General features: G+C 42.4%; 1 protein-coding gene across 1 annotated transcript in view; it reads left to right on the forward strand.

The window, feature by feature from the left end:
- nrg3b (neuregulin 3b) overlaps positions 1 to 18,323 on the forward strand; it is a 218,378-nt gene that overhangs the window by 179,192 nt on the left and 20,863 nt on the right. Inside the window, exons 3-4 of the mRNA XM_075457485.1 lie at positions 827 to 900; positions 8,858 to 8,884. Of these exons, the coding sequence (XP_075313600.1) occupies positions 827 to 900; positions 8,858 to 8,884 (101 nt within the window). The remainder of the gene's footprint in view (positions 1 to 826; positions 901 to 8,857; positions 8,885 to 18,323) is intronic.

The following is an 18,323-nucleotide window of genomic DNA, read 5'->3' on the forward strand; positions in this document are numbered from 1 at the left end:
AATCATTACCACTATCGAAAACAACAATAAGCATGCCTCAGTTACTCTAAGACAAGAACTACTGTTGATTTTCCAAAACAATGTGCTAAGAGAGTGGCACCAAACTTTTTTTTTTTCTTGTCCACAACTTCCATGATGAAACTCATTTGTGCATTCAGTTTACACGGTTGGATTGGAAGGAAAGAACAAAGGAGTAACATATATCGTGATATACAGTTTTGTGGTCAAATGGAAAGCTAAAATACTGCAACTTACGCAGCCAAGTATCAAATGATGCAATTTCAGTGGATGTGTCTGTGACAGTGGCAGAAGGATCTACAGTAATCAACAGTGTGCGCATATTTATTTGGCAGTCAAGGAAAATATTTGGACTGTGCCAGGACTTTGTTTATATAAGTGTTCCAGCTATGGCAGCTTCCATTCCACTGTAGAGCTTGCGTCACTTGCATCACGCCAAGAACTCTCCATCCTCATTTCTTCCATGGGGACCTGGCATTCTTGTCAGTCATGTGCTATCAGTGAGGCTGCAGGCACTGCATGGGCCTTTCCAGCTCTCTTCCCCTTCCTCTCTTTCTTCTCACTCCACCCCTCTCAACGATGTCTTTGTATCTCCTTCCATCATCCCAGTGCACAGCATGCACTCCACTTTGAGGCGTTGATTCTTTCCTCTGTCTAGGTTTTTGTTCTCAACTTTCCTTATCTTAAATGTCTCTTCAGCTGATAGTTCTTGCTGGACTTGGTACTTTTAGCTTGGATTATCTCACTTCTGATGTTAAATCTGGATTTTTTTTCTCTTTTTTTTTCTTTCTCTCTCTCTCTCTCACAGGTGTAAGGAGGGCTACCACGGCCTACGCTGTGACCAGTTTGTGCCCAAGACAGATGCTATCTTGTCCGATCCAAGTACGTGCTCGGTTCTGTTTTCTTCTCCTTTTTTAAAATTTGTTTTTAGCTCTGCAGTCTTGGTGTATTGATCTACAGAATGAAAACAAATTCAGAACATGTACATACTAGATGGCCTTGAAAATGTATGACCTTACAGCATTTGTCCACAAGAATAATATAAAAGTGAGGCCTGCCTGAGCTAATATTTTTCTGTATATATGAAGAGATTATGCTACAATGTTATAAGAACACACATATTATAAGGTGCTACAATATATTCTTTAGGTTAATATTGTCACATTCAACACATTAATGATATGGAAATTTCCTTTTAGATATGAATGCAAGCAATCATTAACATTAAAAGGCACCATTTGTTCGTCACTGGACCAAATGTGTATCATGACAAAATGCTTCTTTGTGGTCCGTCATAGATCGCTCCTAACAGATATCAGAGATTGGTCCTGTGCATGAAACCTTTTATAATATTTTTCAAACTTTTTTGCTTTTGGAAAGTTTTCAATTTCCTATTGCGTTAGAAACAATTTGCTTGGACTTTTCGCAATCCCATAACAACTCTGTGGTGTAGTTAGAGAATAAAGCAAATGCCAAAGGGTACAGGGAAAAGAAATTGGAGGCCCCAGGCCTTTCCCACAAGATTGAGGCTTTACAAATTCACACTGATTCAAGAAGTGACTTGACTCCTCTGCTCCGAGAGTCAGTGAGAAAACTTAACTCCCATTGCCTTCTGATTTCTCCAGGACCGAGAGTCTATTAATGGGGTCATAAGCCAGTGCCACGAAGCATGTTTTATGCTCTCATAGGGCACACAGTTTTCATTCTGGGATTTATTTTTATCTTCTATAGGTGGACATCAATTTTCCTGTGTGTCTGGCTCAGGAGACTTTTATGCCATTCTTTGAGATAAGCCAAATCTTGTGTTTTTCACAGAGAAGGACGCTAAACGAATATAACTTCTTTATAGTGCATGTGGATTTATCAAAAATATATGACCATAAGCCTCAGAGGATGAAACATAATCTAGAAAAGTACAAGACTTAACACACTGCCATGATTTTTTGTAGCCGCAGGAAACCTATGTACATAAATCAGTTCAATCAGCATGTGGGAAGTGCAACACTTTAGATCCAGAATCTTAGACAACAGCAGTAACCTCTAAGCTACGAAGCTACATTTTCACAGTTGCAAAACATACTGTAATAATAGTGGTGTGTGGCAGCCAGATTAAATTGATTTGGTTATTGCCTGCCTATTCATCTTGTGAAACAAAAGTATTAGCTATTAGGAGACCCTTGTCCATGTCTAGGGGGTGTGGCCAATAACCTAACCTTTTTCTTCACAGTGAGGTGCTTAATTCTTTTCACTATTCACCGACACACAGGCACAGAAAGAAAATATTAGTGCAAAGTTTGAACAGGTCGAGGGTGCATGTGTGTGGGTGAGTGTTGTTATTTTGATTTATCACAGGAAATGTAGCAAATGTTAAAATGTCTCTGCCTTTTATTAGAAATGCCTTTCTTTAGCTCTGAAAAATGTGGATGTACAGTATATAGCTCAAATAACCCAAAGCGAGTCCAAATGACTGAAAAGGGAGTAAAACCAGCTCATTTTGCAGTTATTACTGAAAGTGCACATGAGCAGGATATTGCAGTTGTGTTCTGAGACAGGACTGGTGTTGCAAGTGGAAGAGAAAGAAGTGGGATGAGTTTGGGTATACAACTTCTGCTTATTTCATACCTACCATCATAGGAGTTTTGTTAAATTAGACCCACTGTTGTACGCAGTGAACTATTGAGGCTCAGAATCAACTCCTATCCAAATTCACTTGAATGCTTTATTGTGGTTTTATAGTTAGCTAAGACCTTTGCTTCCATCCAACTCCAGAGTTTTCAGCTTCAAGGCCAAACATCAACATTCATGTCTACTTCTTGCTTTGTTGTATTCAAAGTTATGTTTTTTCATGTTTTTTTCATTCAGTCCTCTGCTGAGGCTTGGATCATGTCTTGTAGTTCTAAAGACAGTGATTCAGATCTCCACCAAAGTTTCTTCTTTTGCCCATGTGCTACCTCTTCATAGGTTTTTACTAAATTTGTTTTTGTAGTTTTTGTGTGATCATGCAGACAAACTGAAAGACAACCAAAAACAGCACTGAATAATCCTTTTGACCCAAGCCACAGCCACCTCCCATGGGGGGAACACACAAATGGATGGCTTAAGGGCGCATCAATATACAATACCTTCATATGCCTATTATAAAATGCTCAGTTAAGCTGAAAACTTATCTGAAAGAAAAAAGCTTTAGTTTTATGCCAGGGAAATACCACCAGCCTTATCAGAAAAAAAAAATTAGTGGCTGTTATAAGATGGGAGATAGGAACTGGTTTTTAACTCCCGGTCTGCACTGTTTCACCATGGAAGACAGCCTCGATCACAGCTCTTCTCCAATCATGCAAAACCCAGAGAGATTTTAGCATGGAACAATGCCTGTTTTGATCTCTGTTGATAGAGATTGATCTAAAATTTACCCAGATTACCAAGGGTTCTGAGGATTATCCAGATTTTTCAAGGCAAAACATGTAATGACATAGACACTTACATGCACAGAATAACATTGAATACAAACAGGAAAAGCTCCAATAAAATCCAGTTCATTTTGTGTATTTGTGTCTGTGTGTACTTAAGAAAATATAAGGTTTTTTTTTCCATTTATTGACATGGCAGCATTAGACACAGATCACACCCTGGGTTGAGTAAAACGTTTTATCTGCTTTGCAAGTTTTTATGTTTTTATTTTCAGCTTTTTTCCCCCTCTGAAATCAATGTTTGTGCACCTTACAGGCACAAATATTCCTCTTCCCCTCATCCTTTGTCTTGGTATTGACTGGCCAAAGGCTCAAAAGAGCAGCTTGGACTAACTTGCACACAGTGCCACTCCATCATTCTCATATCTTTACAGAGGGTGAAAGAGATGAGGAGACTGTCGTGCACATCACACAAGCGCAGGGACAAAAGGAGAAAGAGACTCCCCGCCAAGCATTCCAGTTATACCGCTTTGAACTCAGCTTTTGAAGCGGGGTGAAGAGTGCTTTGGATTCATGCAAAGGGAGGAAGTGCTGGGGTCTTTAATTGGAGGCTGGGCAGTGTAAGACGGCAATTTAGTTTTGTCTTGGTAAACAACGTGAATGAGTTTCTTTTCTCACTAGGGGAGAGAGGACATGCCTTTGGTGGTGTTTGTTTGGGCTAGCGGCACCTCTGAGTCTGCAAAGAGGAGATATAAGAGGGAGATAAGACTGGTTCAAAAAGAAGAAGAAAGCACTCCTCTAATTTGAAACATTTATCTCCAGTAGATATTAGGCCCAGAGAAGGTATCTGCACAGGATATTGAGTTCAATAACACGTGCACACACACACACACACACAGACACAGACACACTCATTGGCTCCTCAGTTTCTTGCTCACCCAAGTGAAGTAGGGGATTAAGGATTTGATTCAGTCCTGCCATTGTTTCTCCCACCCGCCAGATTGCTGCTTCTTAATCGGGCCAAAAGCGTCTGACATGATGCACAGGTATTCTCCAAGCTTGCTCAAGGCTCCCTCAAGACGCCATAAATGATTCCCCTGGGTGCTTTGAATTGCCAGTGCAACGGATTTGAGAGCCTGCACATATTATGATTGGTGAATGTCTCCAGACAAGGCAATGCCAGAGGAGGGGATGTGTATCAGCGATATAATGACATCATCTGCACAGGCTGTGACAGTCAGGGCGATTTTGGAGTGGAAAAGTGTTGGTTGTTGCCATGGGCAATCCCAAGGAATAGGTTGAACAGATAATACAAATCAGGAAACATCAGTGAGATGATGCATTCATCGTATTGGCCTTGCCAAGCAGTTGCAACATAGTTGTAGTGAGTGCTTGATCTCGTAGTTGTATCTGAAAATTTCCAATGGCACAAAGTGCAATGTCTTCTGGTCAGAATTTATTGACAAATAACTGTTTTATTGATGAATATGGGTCAGAGTCCATAATAAATTCTGACATCAGAACTAATCCTGAAGACTTCAAGATGAAAAAAATAGCTTTATAGTATGTTAGAAAACAAATATGTTAACATCTACCTCTTGTTGACTTATAAACATAAACTTATTGGCTGATTGATTACTTTGAGAAGGTGTGACCTCAGCTCCCTGGCTGAGCTTAAGTTAGACGAGACTGCTGCCTAAACTGAGACGGACACTGAACAGCCTGTGGAGCACACAGTGGTGTTGATCCCAGTGGTCCTCCGTGGATGTTCACTCGTTACAATTTCGGAATTTGAATTATACAAAATTTAACACCAATTTTGCTGAATGTGCTCTGAATCTTTCCTTCAAGTACTATTTCCCAGACCTCAAAATTTCATAGCAGTTTGAACAAATGCTATATACAGTCAGTTTTACAGTCACTTTCATTTGTCACTGTTTTATCTATAGAACATCCTTGTTGCTACACATGCATGTATGGTGGCTACCTAACGTATCCCACCGCTGTGCTGTAACTTTTATTTTAGTCTAATCCCAAAAATCTCAACCATAAAACAGTAGAAATGAATGAAAGTCAACCCATCAGCATCAGGACACATACGAGTCCACTGTGTATGCAATGAAGCATAGCAACACAGTTCTTCTTCTGTTGAGAAACTAGTGGCCAAGTAGATAATGATGCAAACGTGATGCAAGGTAAAAGTCGCTAAATAAAGTGTTCACCTGAACAGCTAACAAAAATGTAAAGGTTTCAGTCATTTCAGATGGTGGACATTTGCTGTTATGTGGCTCCCCTGTGAGTGGCTGTTATGTGTCCCAACAGAATTGCTTCCTGATTCGCCAAACTGAGAGCAATCTGACCGCTGTCTGCGGCAAGGATACTCAGCACTGTTAAGGCTGAGTTATACTTCTTTTAACTGCCCTTGCGCTTGCGTCTTGCGCGTATGTTAATGGCTCGAGACGTTTATACTTCATTTTGCTTTGTCGGCGCTTGCGTGTGCTGCGTGGCGATTCACCGCCAGGACAGTAGGTGGAGTAGCGGGTTTTTTCAATGACAAGCCTACTACGATGAAAGGAAATTCACCGCCAGGACCTCTTTGGCAAGTCTCTCTTCCATAGATTCATGCTTCTTCTTCTTCTTGTAAATAGCCGGTATTTTGTAAGATTTTCAACACCTTGGGGGTCTAAACGACTACTTTCTTGCCTGAAAATGTTTCAAATGTTGCTAAAGTTATATATTTACAGAGTTTAGCCTATAGCTTAAGGGAAATCAGCTTTTCAGGCCGGCTGATTTGGGCTCGGGCAGGAGTGAAGTGCACTGTGTGTAAACGCTCTGCATACTGTCACATCGATCAAGTAGTGGGCGGTTTCGACCACAGCCAGTGGCTTGCGCTTGCGTCTTGCGTGAAGTTTAGAAAATTGAGGTGACACACGCAAGCACGCAAGGGGGGGCTTGCAACCGCGAAAGGGCTTGCGTTGCGGCTTGCGTCTTGCGTTGCGTCTTGCGTTACCGACTATAAACCAGGCTTTAGTTGCACAGTAATTACAGTTAAGTAACAGTTGCAACTTGACTTTGCTAGTTTATTGGATCACAGACTGTGTTCCAGTATGCATGCACAGGAGATGAATCACATTAATAGGACCATGTGGCCTGTGTAAAAAAAAAAAGGTTCAAGACATTTTGCCTTCTCTAACGATCTTTGTGAGAGATCATTGTATATGTTGGTAGAGCCAAATTCACTGCACAGACATCTTGAATAGTGATTTTGTTAGATGATATGCCATGTATAAAATCTAGATTTTATTGGACCTGAGCAACAGTCTGTAAATGCTTTTCCTTTGCCTATAATTTTATTTATCAAGTTAGATTTTTAGTGAGTTGCCAAGTTTTGCAGATATTACCTCTTGAAGTGGGTCTGTCCAGAAACCATGACCTGGTTCATCAAATAAAAGAGTTTATGGTTTGACCTGTTTCATGTAGGAACTTTTTCACACTGACTATGGTATGACTAGATAAAGACAATATTGGCATTCTTCATTCCTGACTTATAACAAAAGCTGCACTCGCTTATCTCCAACATAAGCAATATCAGACATCAGCAACACTGCAATCTGTCTTACTGAACAGTATTTATTTTAATCAGAATATACCAACAAAGAACCACGAAATATGGATGCAGTGAGAGCCAAGACTGAAGTGGCGGGTGCTACCAGGGCTGCTAGCAATGACTGCTGCATCTCCACCCCCTACAGTGGATGGAAATTGGTGATGTTTTTAACCTGTTTCCTGTCTTTGTGACTTCACATACTATCTGTACAGGACTTAAACATCCCAGGTGAAGTAATGACTCTTTGAAGTCCCCTAATTTGGATAAATGATCACAGCAAATCCTCTGTTCTCATCAGTTTGCTCTCACCTGTTTTTTGTTTTTTTCATGTAGTGACGCTTAATTGAAAAAGCTAACCAACACTCACATTTGATGATAACTTTTTATTCTCAACTGCGGTTTTTTATGTTGCGTCAATATTTTTGCTATTACACAAAATATATATTTGAGTTTTAGAAATCATTGTCCATTTGACAGACACTTTGGTTCACCACTTAACCACTTCAGCAAATGGAGGATGCCATCGTTGTCCACATCCAGTCACACTATCAGAAGCAGGAGCCTTCCATCTCGGTTAGATGAAAGCTTCACTACCAGCCAATGGAAAAAATGTGCATGTTTGGCATGGGGTTGAACAATCCCTTTGATGTCATTAAAGGATGTCTGCTAACTCTGTCTCAGATTTAAGCAGCCGTATCCAGAAGATGCATTTAAAAAACACATACACATTTTAATAGCATGAGATCACGTTAAACAAATTTTATACTCCATTCATCCAAATGTTTTGTTTTTTTTTGCAAATCTTGATCTAACTCCTGTTCCTTGGGGTGTTTCTTCTCAAAATAGAAGCCACTGTGCTGACAGATTTCCCCATGGTACAATCAAAATGTTTTTCTTTGCTGCTTGTTAGCCTTTTTTTCTTTTTAAGAATGTCCAGCACATATTCTGTCAGAGCTTGACAAGCTATGCTTTATTCAAAACTCAGACCACCTCAGTCAGAAATGCAATTACTAGTGAGGGTTTGATTTTCATTTAAATAAGATTACATTACAATGACATAAAAAGGGGGCACTGTTAGGATGGAAAGAACACGAGTGCTCCTTTTATCTGGTTCCCCAGCACTGGGATTGTGGGACAAGACTCGGCTGCATGAAGAAAGAATCTGTGTGTGTGTGTGTGTGTGTGTGTGTGTGTGTGTGTGTAAGAGAGAGCGAAATAAAGAAAGAGAGAGATTGTCTATGTCAAAGTGTGTATCTGTAACAGACAATGAATAATAGGCAAGTGTGTACTTTATGGCTGCACATGCATGGAAACGTGTGTTAGAGTGACACATCTCCAAGCGACCAGCTTGTGAGGAGAGCAATTACTGCAATGCCTCAGGCTCAAATCAATAGAAGGTCCTGTGCAAAAGCAGCATCAGTAGCAAAAAGCTACATGATATATCATTTTCTACTTTTATTTTCATGATCCCGCTCTAATTTTCTCAGCCTGGACCTCCTCCTCCCTCTTATCTTGGTTTGTTTCTGCCTACATTCAAAGCCACTGCAGGCTGAGTGAATTCAGAGTATCACAGTAAATAATTCCAAGCATCAGGGGCTGACTGGCTCATTGCACCGTGCAAAAGAAGTCATATCTGATGAAGCAGTCGAACCATCTTTACGATGTGGTTGTAGCATGTATCTCTCCCTATGAAGTGAGGTGTGAGTAAGATAGAGGCGCATCATGTAGTAACTATTTTGTGCTCTGTCTCTTCTTCCCCATCTCCATGTCTGGTGTTTACCCATTCTTTCCCCTCTTTGTTGCTATCTGGCCTTGAATGGAACAGCGGATGAACTTGGGATCGAGTTCATGGGTAAGACAACTTTTCATTGACTTTGCAGAGCACTCCATCTTTCATGTGCCTCCCATCTGTGAAATATCCAAAACACACAAGCCAGCACAACAAGGGCGCTCACCTTGGAAAATTAATGTGGGCCAGTCACCATGGAAACACTGTGGTGGTGAATTAGGTGTATTCTGTCTGCATGAGGAACAGTACTGTTAGAGAAGAGTGATGTAATGAGCATAGAGCAAAGCAAATGGCAGAAATAATTCCTTTCTCTCCTTTCATATATTTGCATAGTGATTTAAGAAGTAATTTCTAATACTCAAAACAATAAGTTATCTGCTTTGTGGTATGCATTGCACATTGCATACAAAGCCAACTGGTGGAATGAGAAGCAATACAATTTTAATTTCTTTTGATCTATATTACTTTTCTACCACCTTCCAGGTGGTTGACAAATCTTTCCAAACCAAATTATCTGGCTCTCTTTCTTTAATAATGTCACTCTGTTCCTTGTCCAGGGGGAAAATAAAGTCTCACCCCCTTCACACACACACTCACACACACTCACACACACACACACACTCAGTCACACTTGTATTTTTTTTTTCATTTATTTTTCTCCTTTGCCATCTTTTCCCTGTTGTTTGCCTCGCTTTAGTGCTTGCATAAAACCAGGCAATGAAGTTTTCCATTAACATGTCTTCATACACTGCTGTCACATCACAAACTTGCTCCAGGAAATAGGAGGAAGGAGAAGATCCTGAGGAAGAAAAGCCTGCTCTGCACACAGCATTCCCGGGTTCATTGATTTTAATCTGGTGCTAAATTAGTTTAAAACACTACTGCAGATGGGCAGATGCATTAGATAAAAGGAGTACAGGACTGACTGGCTGATAGCTAGACGGATGACAGACAGAAGTACAGATAGATTTTCTTGTCTCTGAAGTAGGCACTATGCATGCTGACTTGATTATTCATTGCATACCATCATGAATTCTTTGTGTCATTTATCGATGAAGCTTTTGGTAGTTGTTATATAAGTTTTATACAGCATGGGACAGCCTGAGACAGCCAGTCGGAATACTGCAAAGCCATGTTTGATGTAGAATTGAGGACTCTTAATATGATTTTCTTGCACTATTTAGTCCAGCAGCTGAAGCTCTACATGTCTCACTAGTTCACTCTGATGTATTTCAAGCTGAATACCCCATTTTGTCATGGACACTTTTACACGGTCTACAGTACAACATTTCATGCTAGTCAAGTGTAGAGTGGTTGTTATGGTGTAGCTGGCCAAATGGTATTGTCTTGTCTTGTGTCAGTATATCACGTCTTAGCCAGTATTGCTAAGGCTGTTCATCTTGTTTCCTAACATGCTCTTGCATCTAATTTCAAGAGTGCCTCGTAGGCATCCAGCATGAAAGGCCTGTAATGGCTTTATGTTCAGATTGCACGTCAGTTTTTCCTTGCAGCCATTCAGCAGAGATTTGCAGACAGCTGTTTTTGTGTTCAGATTTTGGAAAAGCCTATTTCATCCTTCAAAAAATACGCAGAGGTTGGTCTCAGGTGGCTCTCCACATGAAGAGTGATGATGCAGCAGCAGGCAAAGATAGATATTCCCTATGTTTTAGATACGCAGCCATTGAAAGGTCATTTCAGTGATGGTAAAAGCTGGATGGGGCACAGCTATGCAAGTGGCACATTAGTGTCTTGGCATTTTCTGCAGTTTGTTTTTAGAAAAGGGCTTGAAGAATTTTGCTGCTGCTTCTGATATTGGAGAACTATGTCAACAAGTTCTGTCATAGTTTCAGTGTTGCTTATGATGAGTTGTACAATACACAATAAAGCAAATTCATTATGTTACCTTAAATCTATCTCACCCTTAATTAACCAAGTTTAATACACGCAAATCAACCTATTTGTACGTGTATGAAAGAACAACACAATCAAAGGTTAATATATTTGCAGTTTCAATGGAAAGCATTCCGACTCTCTCAAGTAGATTCATCTTTAAATGGATTCAATAGATTTTCATTAAACTTCACACAATTCTCCACACACAAAAGAGACTCACTTTTGCTATTTTATTGAAAACAATCAACTGAAAGATGTAATTATTAGATAGATAGATATCATAAGTATTCAACCCTTGGCTATGACTTGTCATAGTTTAGCCTCTGGCACTTACTGCACTGTCCCTAAAATGCTTCTGTAACTTTACTGCAACTCACCTAATTGCATACACTGGATATAATTTACTAAGAAAAGCCCCTGTTTATAACTAACAAATCATGAGGTGTAGAGAGATGTCTACAGCACAGTGAGACAGGATTGTGTCAAGGCACAGATCTGCAGATGGATGCCTCTACATGGAAGTTTGGAACCAAAAACACTGTCAGACAGTGGACCAATAAGCCAATGGTCGCTATTAATGTGATCCACAGTTTATTTGTAGCAATGAAACTTTTGAGACGGACAAGTATAAGCACAGCGCTTCAACTACCAGGGTTTTATGGTAGAGTGACCAGACAGAGCCCATTTCTCAATTAAAGGCACATGACAGCCCACTGGGAGTTTGATAAAAGACACCTGAAAGTTTCACAGACCCTGAAATTCATCTGATGATTTGATGAAATAGAAACTGATCTATTTGGTCTCAATTCCTGGCATCATGTGTGCAGGAAACCAGACACTGAGCATCACTTCATATATACCACCCTAACAATCACGTATGGTGATAGCAGCATCAAACTGTTGGGAAGAATTCATTTGGTTGAGGTTTGGAGGTTAAATTACACGTATTCTAGAAAGAAAGATGGATGGAGGAACCACCTTTTTCAGAGTATTGAGGTTCAGGCTTAGGCTGGAATTAGGTTTAAATTGCAACTAAACAATGGTTTAGTTGCACCAAAGTTTCCTAAGGAAAACTCAAAGTCCTGGAATGACCCAGGACTCCCTGTCAGAATCAGAATCAGAATCAGAATAACTTTATTAATCCCTTGCGGGAAATTCTTTTGTTGCAGTGCTCTTATTTACAGGAAAATAAAGATTAATAAGAATAAGATAGGGAATAAAATAAAATAAGAATAAAAATATCAGTATGTACAAAAATAGAATAAACAATAAACAGTATTTACAATGTTCTACTCAGTAGCTAATTATTATTGTTATGACCGGGTTATTGCACATGGTGAAGTGATGTCAGAGACTGGAGTTGTACAGTTTGATGGCCACAGGCAGGAATGACTTCCTGTGGCGCTCTGTGGTGCAGCGTGGTGCAATCAGTCTCTGGTTGAAGGTGCTTCTGTGGCTGACCAACACATTATGAAGAGGATGTGCAGGATTGTCCAGCATGGATTTGATCCTGGACAGAATCCTTCTGTCTGACACTGCATGCTGTCAGAGAGTCCAGCTCCTCTCCGACAACGTGGCTGGCTTTGCGGATGAGTTTGTTCAGTCTGTTGGCGTCCTTCACCTTCAGTCTGCTGTCCCAGCATGCAACAGCGTAGAGGATGGCACTGGCCACCACAGACTCATAGAACATCCGCAGCATTGTCCGACAGATGTTGAAGGACCTAAGCCGCCTCAGAAAATAGAGACGGCTCTGGCCCTTCCTGTAGAGGGCGTTTGTGTTTTTTGTCCAGTCCAGTTTATGGTCCAAGTGCACCCCTAAGTATTTGTAGTCCTCCACCATGTCCACGTTGACCCCACAGATGGAGACAGGGGTCACTGGGGCCTTACTCCTTCTCAAGTCCACCACCAGTTCCTTGGTCTTTGCCACGTTGAGCTGCAGATGGTTCTGCTCACACCAAGTGACAAAGTTGTCCACCACACCCCTGTACTCCGTCTCATCACCATTACTGATGCATCCAACTACTGCAGAGTCGTCAGAAAACTTCTGAAGGTGGCAGCTTTCTGTGCAGTAGCTGAAGTCTGTGGTGTACAGGGTGAAGAGGAAGGGAGAGAGGACGGTCCCCTGCGGGGCCCCGGTGCTGCAGATCACCTTGTCTGACCCACAGTGCTGCAGGCGCACGTACTGCGGTCTGCCAGTCAGGTAATCCACAATCCAGGACACAATGGGGGCATCCACCTGCATCGCCGTCAGTTTCTCACCCAGCAGAGCCGGCCTGATGGTGTTGAATGCACTGGAGAAGTCAACGAATGTGACTCTCACAGTGCTCGCTGGCTTGTCCAGGTGAGCGTAGACACGGTTGAGCAGGTAGATGATGGCGTCCTCAACTCCTAGTCGGGGCTTGTATGCGAACTGGAGGGGGTCCAGAAGTGGTCTGACCATGGGCCGGAGCTGTTCCAGGATGAGTCTCTCCAGGGTCTTCATAATGTGTGACGTCAGTGTCACGGGTCTGTAGTCCTTATGGCCGCTGGGGCGCGGCACCTTCGGCACAGGAACGATGCACAACGTTTTCCACATCACGGGGACCCTGTGAAGACTCAGGCTCAGGCTGAAGATGCTGTGGAGGACTCCACATAGCTGGGGGGCACAGACTTTGAGCACCCGGGGGCTCACACCATCCGGGCCTGCAGACTTGCCTGAGTGGAGTCTGCTCAGCTGTCTCCTGACCTGATCTGGGGTGAAAGTCAGTGGAGAGGTGACAGGAGGGGGAGGGGTGGAGGTGTTATGCCGGAGAGTGCAGTCAGCCTGGGAGCCGGGGGAGGAGGTGTGAGGGGGGCCATCACTGGAAGATAAGAGGCTGTGGGACGGGGGAGGGAGAGAGTGGGGGGTGGGTGCTGGCTGCAGGTGAGCAAGGTTCACAGAGTCGAATCTGTTGAAAAACAGATTCATCTCGTTGGCCATGTCCACACTGCCTTCCACTCCTCTGTTGCTGGATGGTCTGAAGCCAGTGATGGTCTTCATTCCACTCCAGACCTCTCTCGTGTTGTTCTGCTGGAGTTTCGACTCCAGCTTCCTCCTGTACTTATCCTTGGCCTCTCTTATCTTCACTCTCAGCTCCCTCTGGATCGTTCGCACCTCCTCTCTGTTGCCAGCTCTGAAAGCCCTCTTCTTATTGTTGAGAATGTTCTTTATGTCCTTTGTCACCCACGGCTTGTTATTTGGATAACAAAGGACTGTCTTTGGTGGGACGATGGTGTCAAAGTTTATGTAATCAGAGACACACTCTGTGAGCCCATCAATGTCCTCCCCATGCGGCTCACAGAGCGTCTGCCAGTTTGTGGCTTCAAAGCAGCCCTGCAGGGTCTCGTTGGCCTCCTCAGACCATCTCCTGACAGTCTTGGTGGTTGCAGGCTGGCTCTTAACCACAGGCACATAGCAGGGGTCGAGGTGAATCAGGTTGTGATCTGACCGTCCAAGTGGGGGGAGAGGAGAGGAGCTGTATGCATCCTTAACATTAGCATACAGCAGGTCAATGGTTCTCTCCTCTCTGGTGGGACAGTTCACATACTGTGTGAATGTGGGGAGTGTTGTATCCATGGTGATGTGGTTGAAATCACCCGAGATAGCAATGAATGCACTCGGGTGTTGAGTCTGTAGCCGGGCTATGGCTGAGTGGATGGAGTCACTTGCCGACGTCGGGTTTGCAGAGGGGGGGACATAAACAGCCACCATGATGACCTGTGTGAATTCCCTGGGCAGATAATATGGTCGTAGTCCAACAGCACAAAGTTCAATATTCGGGTCACAGAGATGCTCCTTGATGGTGATGTGAGCGGGGTTGCACCATCGGTTGTTCACGAGAACGGCGTGCCCCCCACCTTTGCTCTTTCCGCTCCTGGTGCGATCTCTGTCAGCCCGAACGGTGTTAAAGCCTTCTATGGAGACGTTGTCATCAGGAATATCCTGGTGCAGCCATGTCTCCGTGAAACACATTAAACTGCATTCCAGGTACTCCCTCTGACTCCGGGCCAGCGCTGTCAGCTCGTCCATCTTATTCCCCAGGGACCGCACATTTCCCATAATAAGCGAGGGGAGACACGGCTTAAATCGCCTTTCTGTGATTCTCCGTAGTCTCAACCCGTCCCTTTTCCTGCGTTTCTTCTTTCCTCCTCTGCACCCCCGATGTGTTCTCCTCCGTAGCTCCGCTGGGATATCAGCTGGTCTTTCCGTTAGGTCTGCCGGCCTCAGGTCGATCAGCTGTTCTCCGGAGAAAACAATGCGGACTCGATTCGCTGCGATACCGGAATGAAGAAGTATCACAGCGAACAGAACAGCAAAAACTTGCACTATCCTCATGTTGAGAGTTTGAGGTTTAAGTTAAATAAATAGTGTAAAATAAAAAGTTTAGAAAGACACAAAAGTGGTAAAATACGCGAAAGTAAACGGGAGCGACTGCAACAGGCTGCACACGAGTTGACGCATGCGCACTAAGTCTGTCTAATCCATTTCTAATCCATTTAAATCTAAACATTTTTTCTTATAGGAATAAGATGAAAATTTCCTAATATACAGTGAAATCAAGGTTGATGAAATTCCACAAAGACGAGGCTGTCATTAAAAGGGTTTTGATTGGTGTTTTTGATGCACATTTAGGCTACGGCTACACGAAAACGTTTTTCACTGTAAACGATACTTTTTCTTATCGTTTGGCTGTCGCGGCCACACGGAGCCGGCGTTCCCACTACCCCAAAATGATAGTTTTTGAGAACGGGTTCCAGAGTGGGAAGATTTGAAAACGGTGTCGTTTCGTTTCCATTGTTACAGCGAAAACGGATTTGTTTACGTCTGCACAGCCACATGGCTAACGCAGTGACGTATACACATACGTCAGTGACCAGAAAAAAAGCGGCTTCTATTCAAAATCCGGAAGAAGAAGACAACACAACAAGGACAGACAGCGATCATCATGGACCCCACAACATTGATAGCAGCACTGCTGCAGACACTGCTAACTACAGCGGCATTGTTGAAGGAACAACGTGAGCTTCGCGCTGTTAGAAGTAGGGGCGTACACGCATGCGCATTGCTTCTTCTATTGTTCTGGTGTAACCGGTGGGGGTGGCTTACAGCGCACCTAGAGGTGTTTCGTGTGTACTGCATCGTTTTCAGCAAGCGTCGCGTTGTCATGTGGACAGAGAAGCCCCCCTGTGTGGTCGAAATCGTTTTCGTACCCGTTTTCAAAAAAAACCTTGTTTCGTTTTCGTGTAGCCATAGCCTTAGAAGATGTGTAGAAGAATGGTGAATGGATATTGTTTCAATTAAGTCTATAAAACTCCATTAATGTGCAAAAAAGAAGGTATATGCTTGCCTGCGCTGGTTGTAGCCTCTTCATGGAAGACTTAACCCTTATATTGTGTTAGAAAGCTGTTTACACCTGTGGTGTTCGCGGGTCAATTTTGACCTGTGATTTGAAAATGCTTGAAAACGCTTAAAATCACCAGTTTTCTTCCAATATTGTTTTTCAACTCATTGTTGGCTTAGTATACATTCATATAAATTGAACCAGTGTGGGAAATTTCTTTAGTTGGCTCCACAGACACAGTGTTTTAAAATATACCACTCGTTTTTGAATGCAAAAACTATTTAAATTCACTAAAAATATTTCTCATTCTTATAGACTGAGTAATTAGAAACTGTAAATGTGTTATAGACCTATATTAGAGTACACCTACCAAAGAAAAAATTACTATTTTTTTTATTATTTAAAATTATTAACAATTTTTACATCTTTGGTGTTTCGGGTCAAAACTGACCCGTATAGATAAATAGTAGGATAAAGACAACAAGTGTTCAAATTTCTTTCCATAAAACCAACTTTTGTTTAACCATACCAATTAACCAAGCAATTTAACCATAACAAATGAACAATGACCAACAACAGTGTGTGTGTGTTGCCAGAGCACCGACGGAGAACATCCTCAGAATGACTCCAGGGCCTACTAGATACGCTGTGTCACACGCCCAAGACATCAAGTCAACGTTTGAACTGTTCTTTCCATAACCTATTCAGAGTATCCTACTTGAGATGACCAACATGGAAGGGAGAAGAGTGTTTGGTGATAGCTGGAAGGAGATGGACAAAACACAGCTAGATGCTCACATGGGACTGTTGCTTCTTGCGGGGGTGTACAGATCCTGTAATGAAGCTACGGCCAGCTTATGGGATTTAAATTTTCCACCCATTTGTCCCAAACCTCCCTGATGGGAGCAAGCTTGTCATTCTCACGACGAACAACTCTGGTCTCCCTGTTGTCAAAACGTAGCACTCTTGATAACACATGAAAGGCTTGAAGTGACATTGTGGCACGGAAAATAGGGCGTCCTGACTCACTATCCCATAAGCTGGCCGTAGCTTCATTACAGGATCTGTACACCCCCGCAAGAAGCAACAGTCCCATGTGTGCATCTAGCTGTGTTTTGTCCATCTCCTTCCAGCTATCACCAAACACTCTTCTCCCTTCCATGTTGGTCATCTCAAGTAGGATACTCTGAATAGGTCGTGGAAAGAACAGTTCAAACGTTGACTTGATGTCTTGGGCGTGTGACACAGCGTATCTAGTAGGCCCTGGAGTCATTCTGAGGCATGTGTACGCTCACACGTCTGCATGCGCACGTGCTCTCGCGCGTGTGTTTGTGTGTGTGTGTGTGTGTGTGTGTGTGTGTGTGGGCTATAACTGGGCATATTGGGCCACAATTGATCCTCAGAGCAACCCATAGCTTTTAGGTGATGCATAAAACAGCCAGTATTCTCTGCCGGGTCATTTTTGACCCGTAACACCACAGATGTAACTTTTTTTTTTTTTAGACCTTTAGAATTTACTAAAATGGTGAAATTTGATATTTCTGCATTCAATCGGGTGTGTCTGAGGATTAGATGAAGCCTCATTCCAGAGCAAAAAAGCAAATGGTAATTTTTACACATTTAAACTTTAAAACGGGTCAATTTTGACCCGAACACAAAAGAAGGGCACATTACGGTACATGGAAACACTTTAGCTGTTTGTCAGTCTGAGCTGGCAAGTATTAAATTTATATGACTGACCGGCGACCTGTCCAGGGTGTCTCTGCCTCTCGGCCCCCTAAATTGGATTAAGCGGCTATAGAAAATGGATGGATGGATGGGTATAGAAAATGGATGGATCGATGACTGACTGGCATCTTTCCAAAAGTAATGTCCATGTTATTTACCAGGAAATTTAAATTATTTCTAAAGACTAGTAGTATCTTTGCAGTATCTTTTTTTCACAAGATCATAGCTCTTGCTTCTGTGGTCAATCTTCCACTGACCCTGTAGATTATATTATTACTTACAACAAACTGATCTTACCAACAAATGTAGCTTAGCTTAAGATTCAGTAAAAAACCAACAGTAAAAAACTTACAGTATATGGCATCATACACATTTTTAAAATGACCACAATCTTCCAGAAATTGTCTGTTATCTATTTTATAATACCCAGACGTGTGTCAAAGCTGAGCGCTCCTGCCTTTCTTTGGATTTGCAATTCAGTCATCCTGCTTCCCATATATATCCACAAACTGTCAGTCCAG

Source organism: Odontesthes bonariensis, chromosome 23 (assembly GCF_027942865.1).
Source record: "Odontesthes bonariensis isolate fOdoBon6 chromosome 23, fOdoBon6.hap1, whole genome shotgun sequence".
Taxonomy (NCBI): domain Eukaryota; kingdom Metazoa; phylum Chordata; class Actinopteri; order Atheriniformes; family Atherinopsidae; genus Odontesthes; species Odontesthes bonariensis.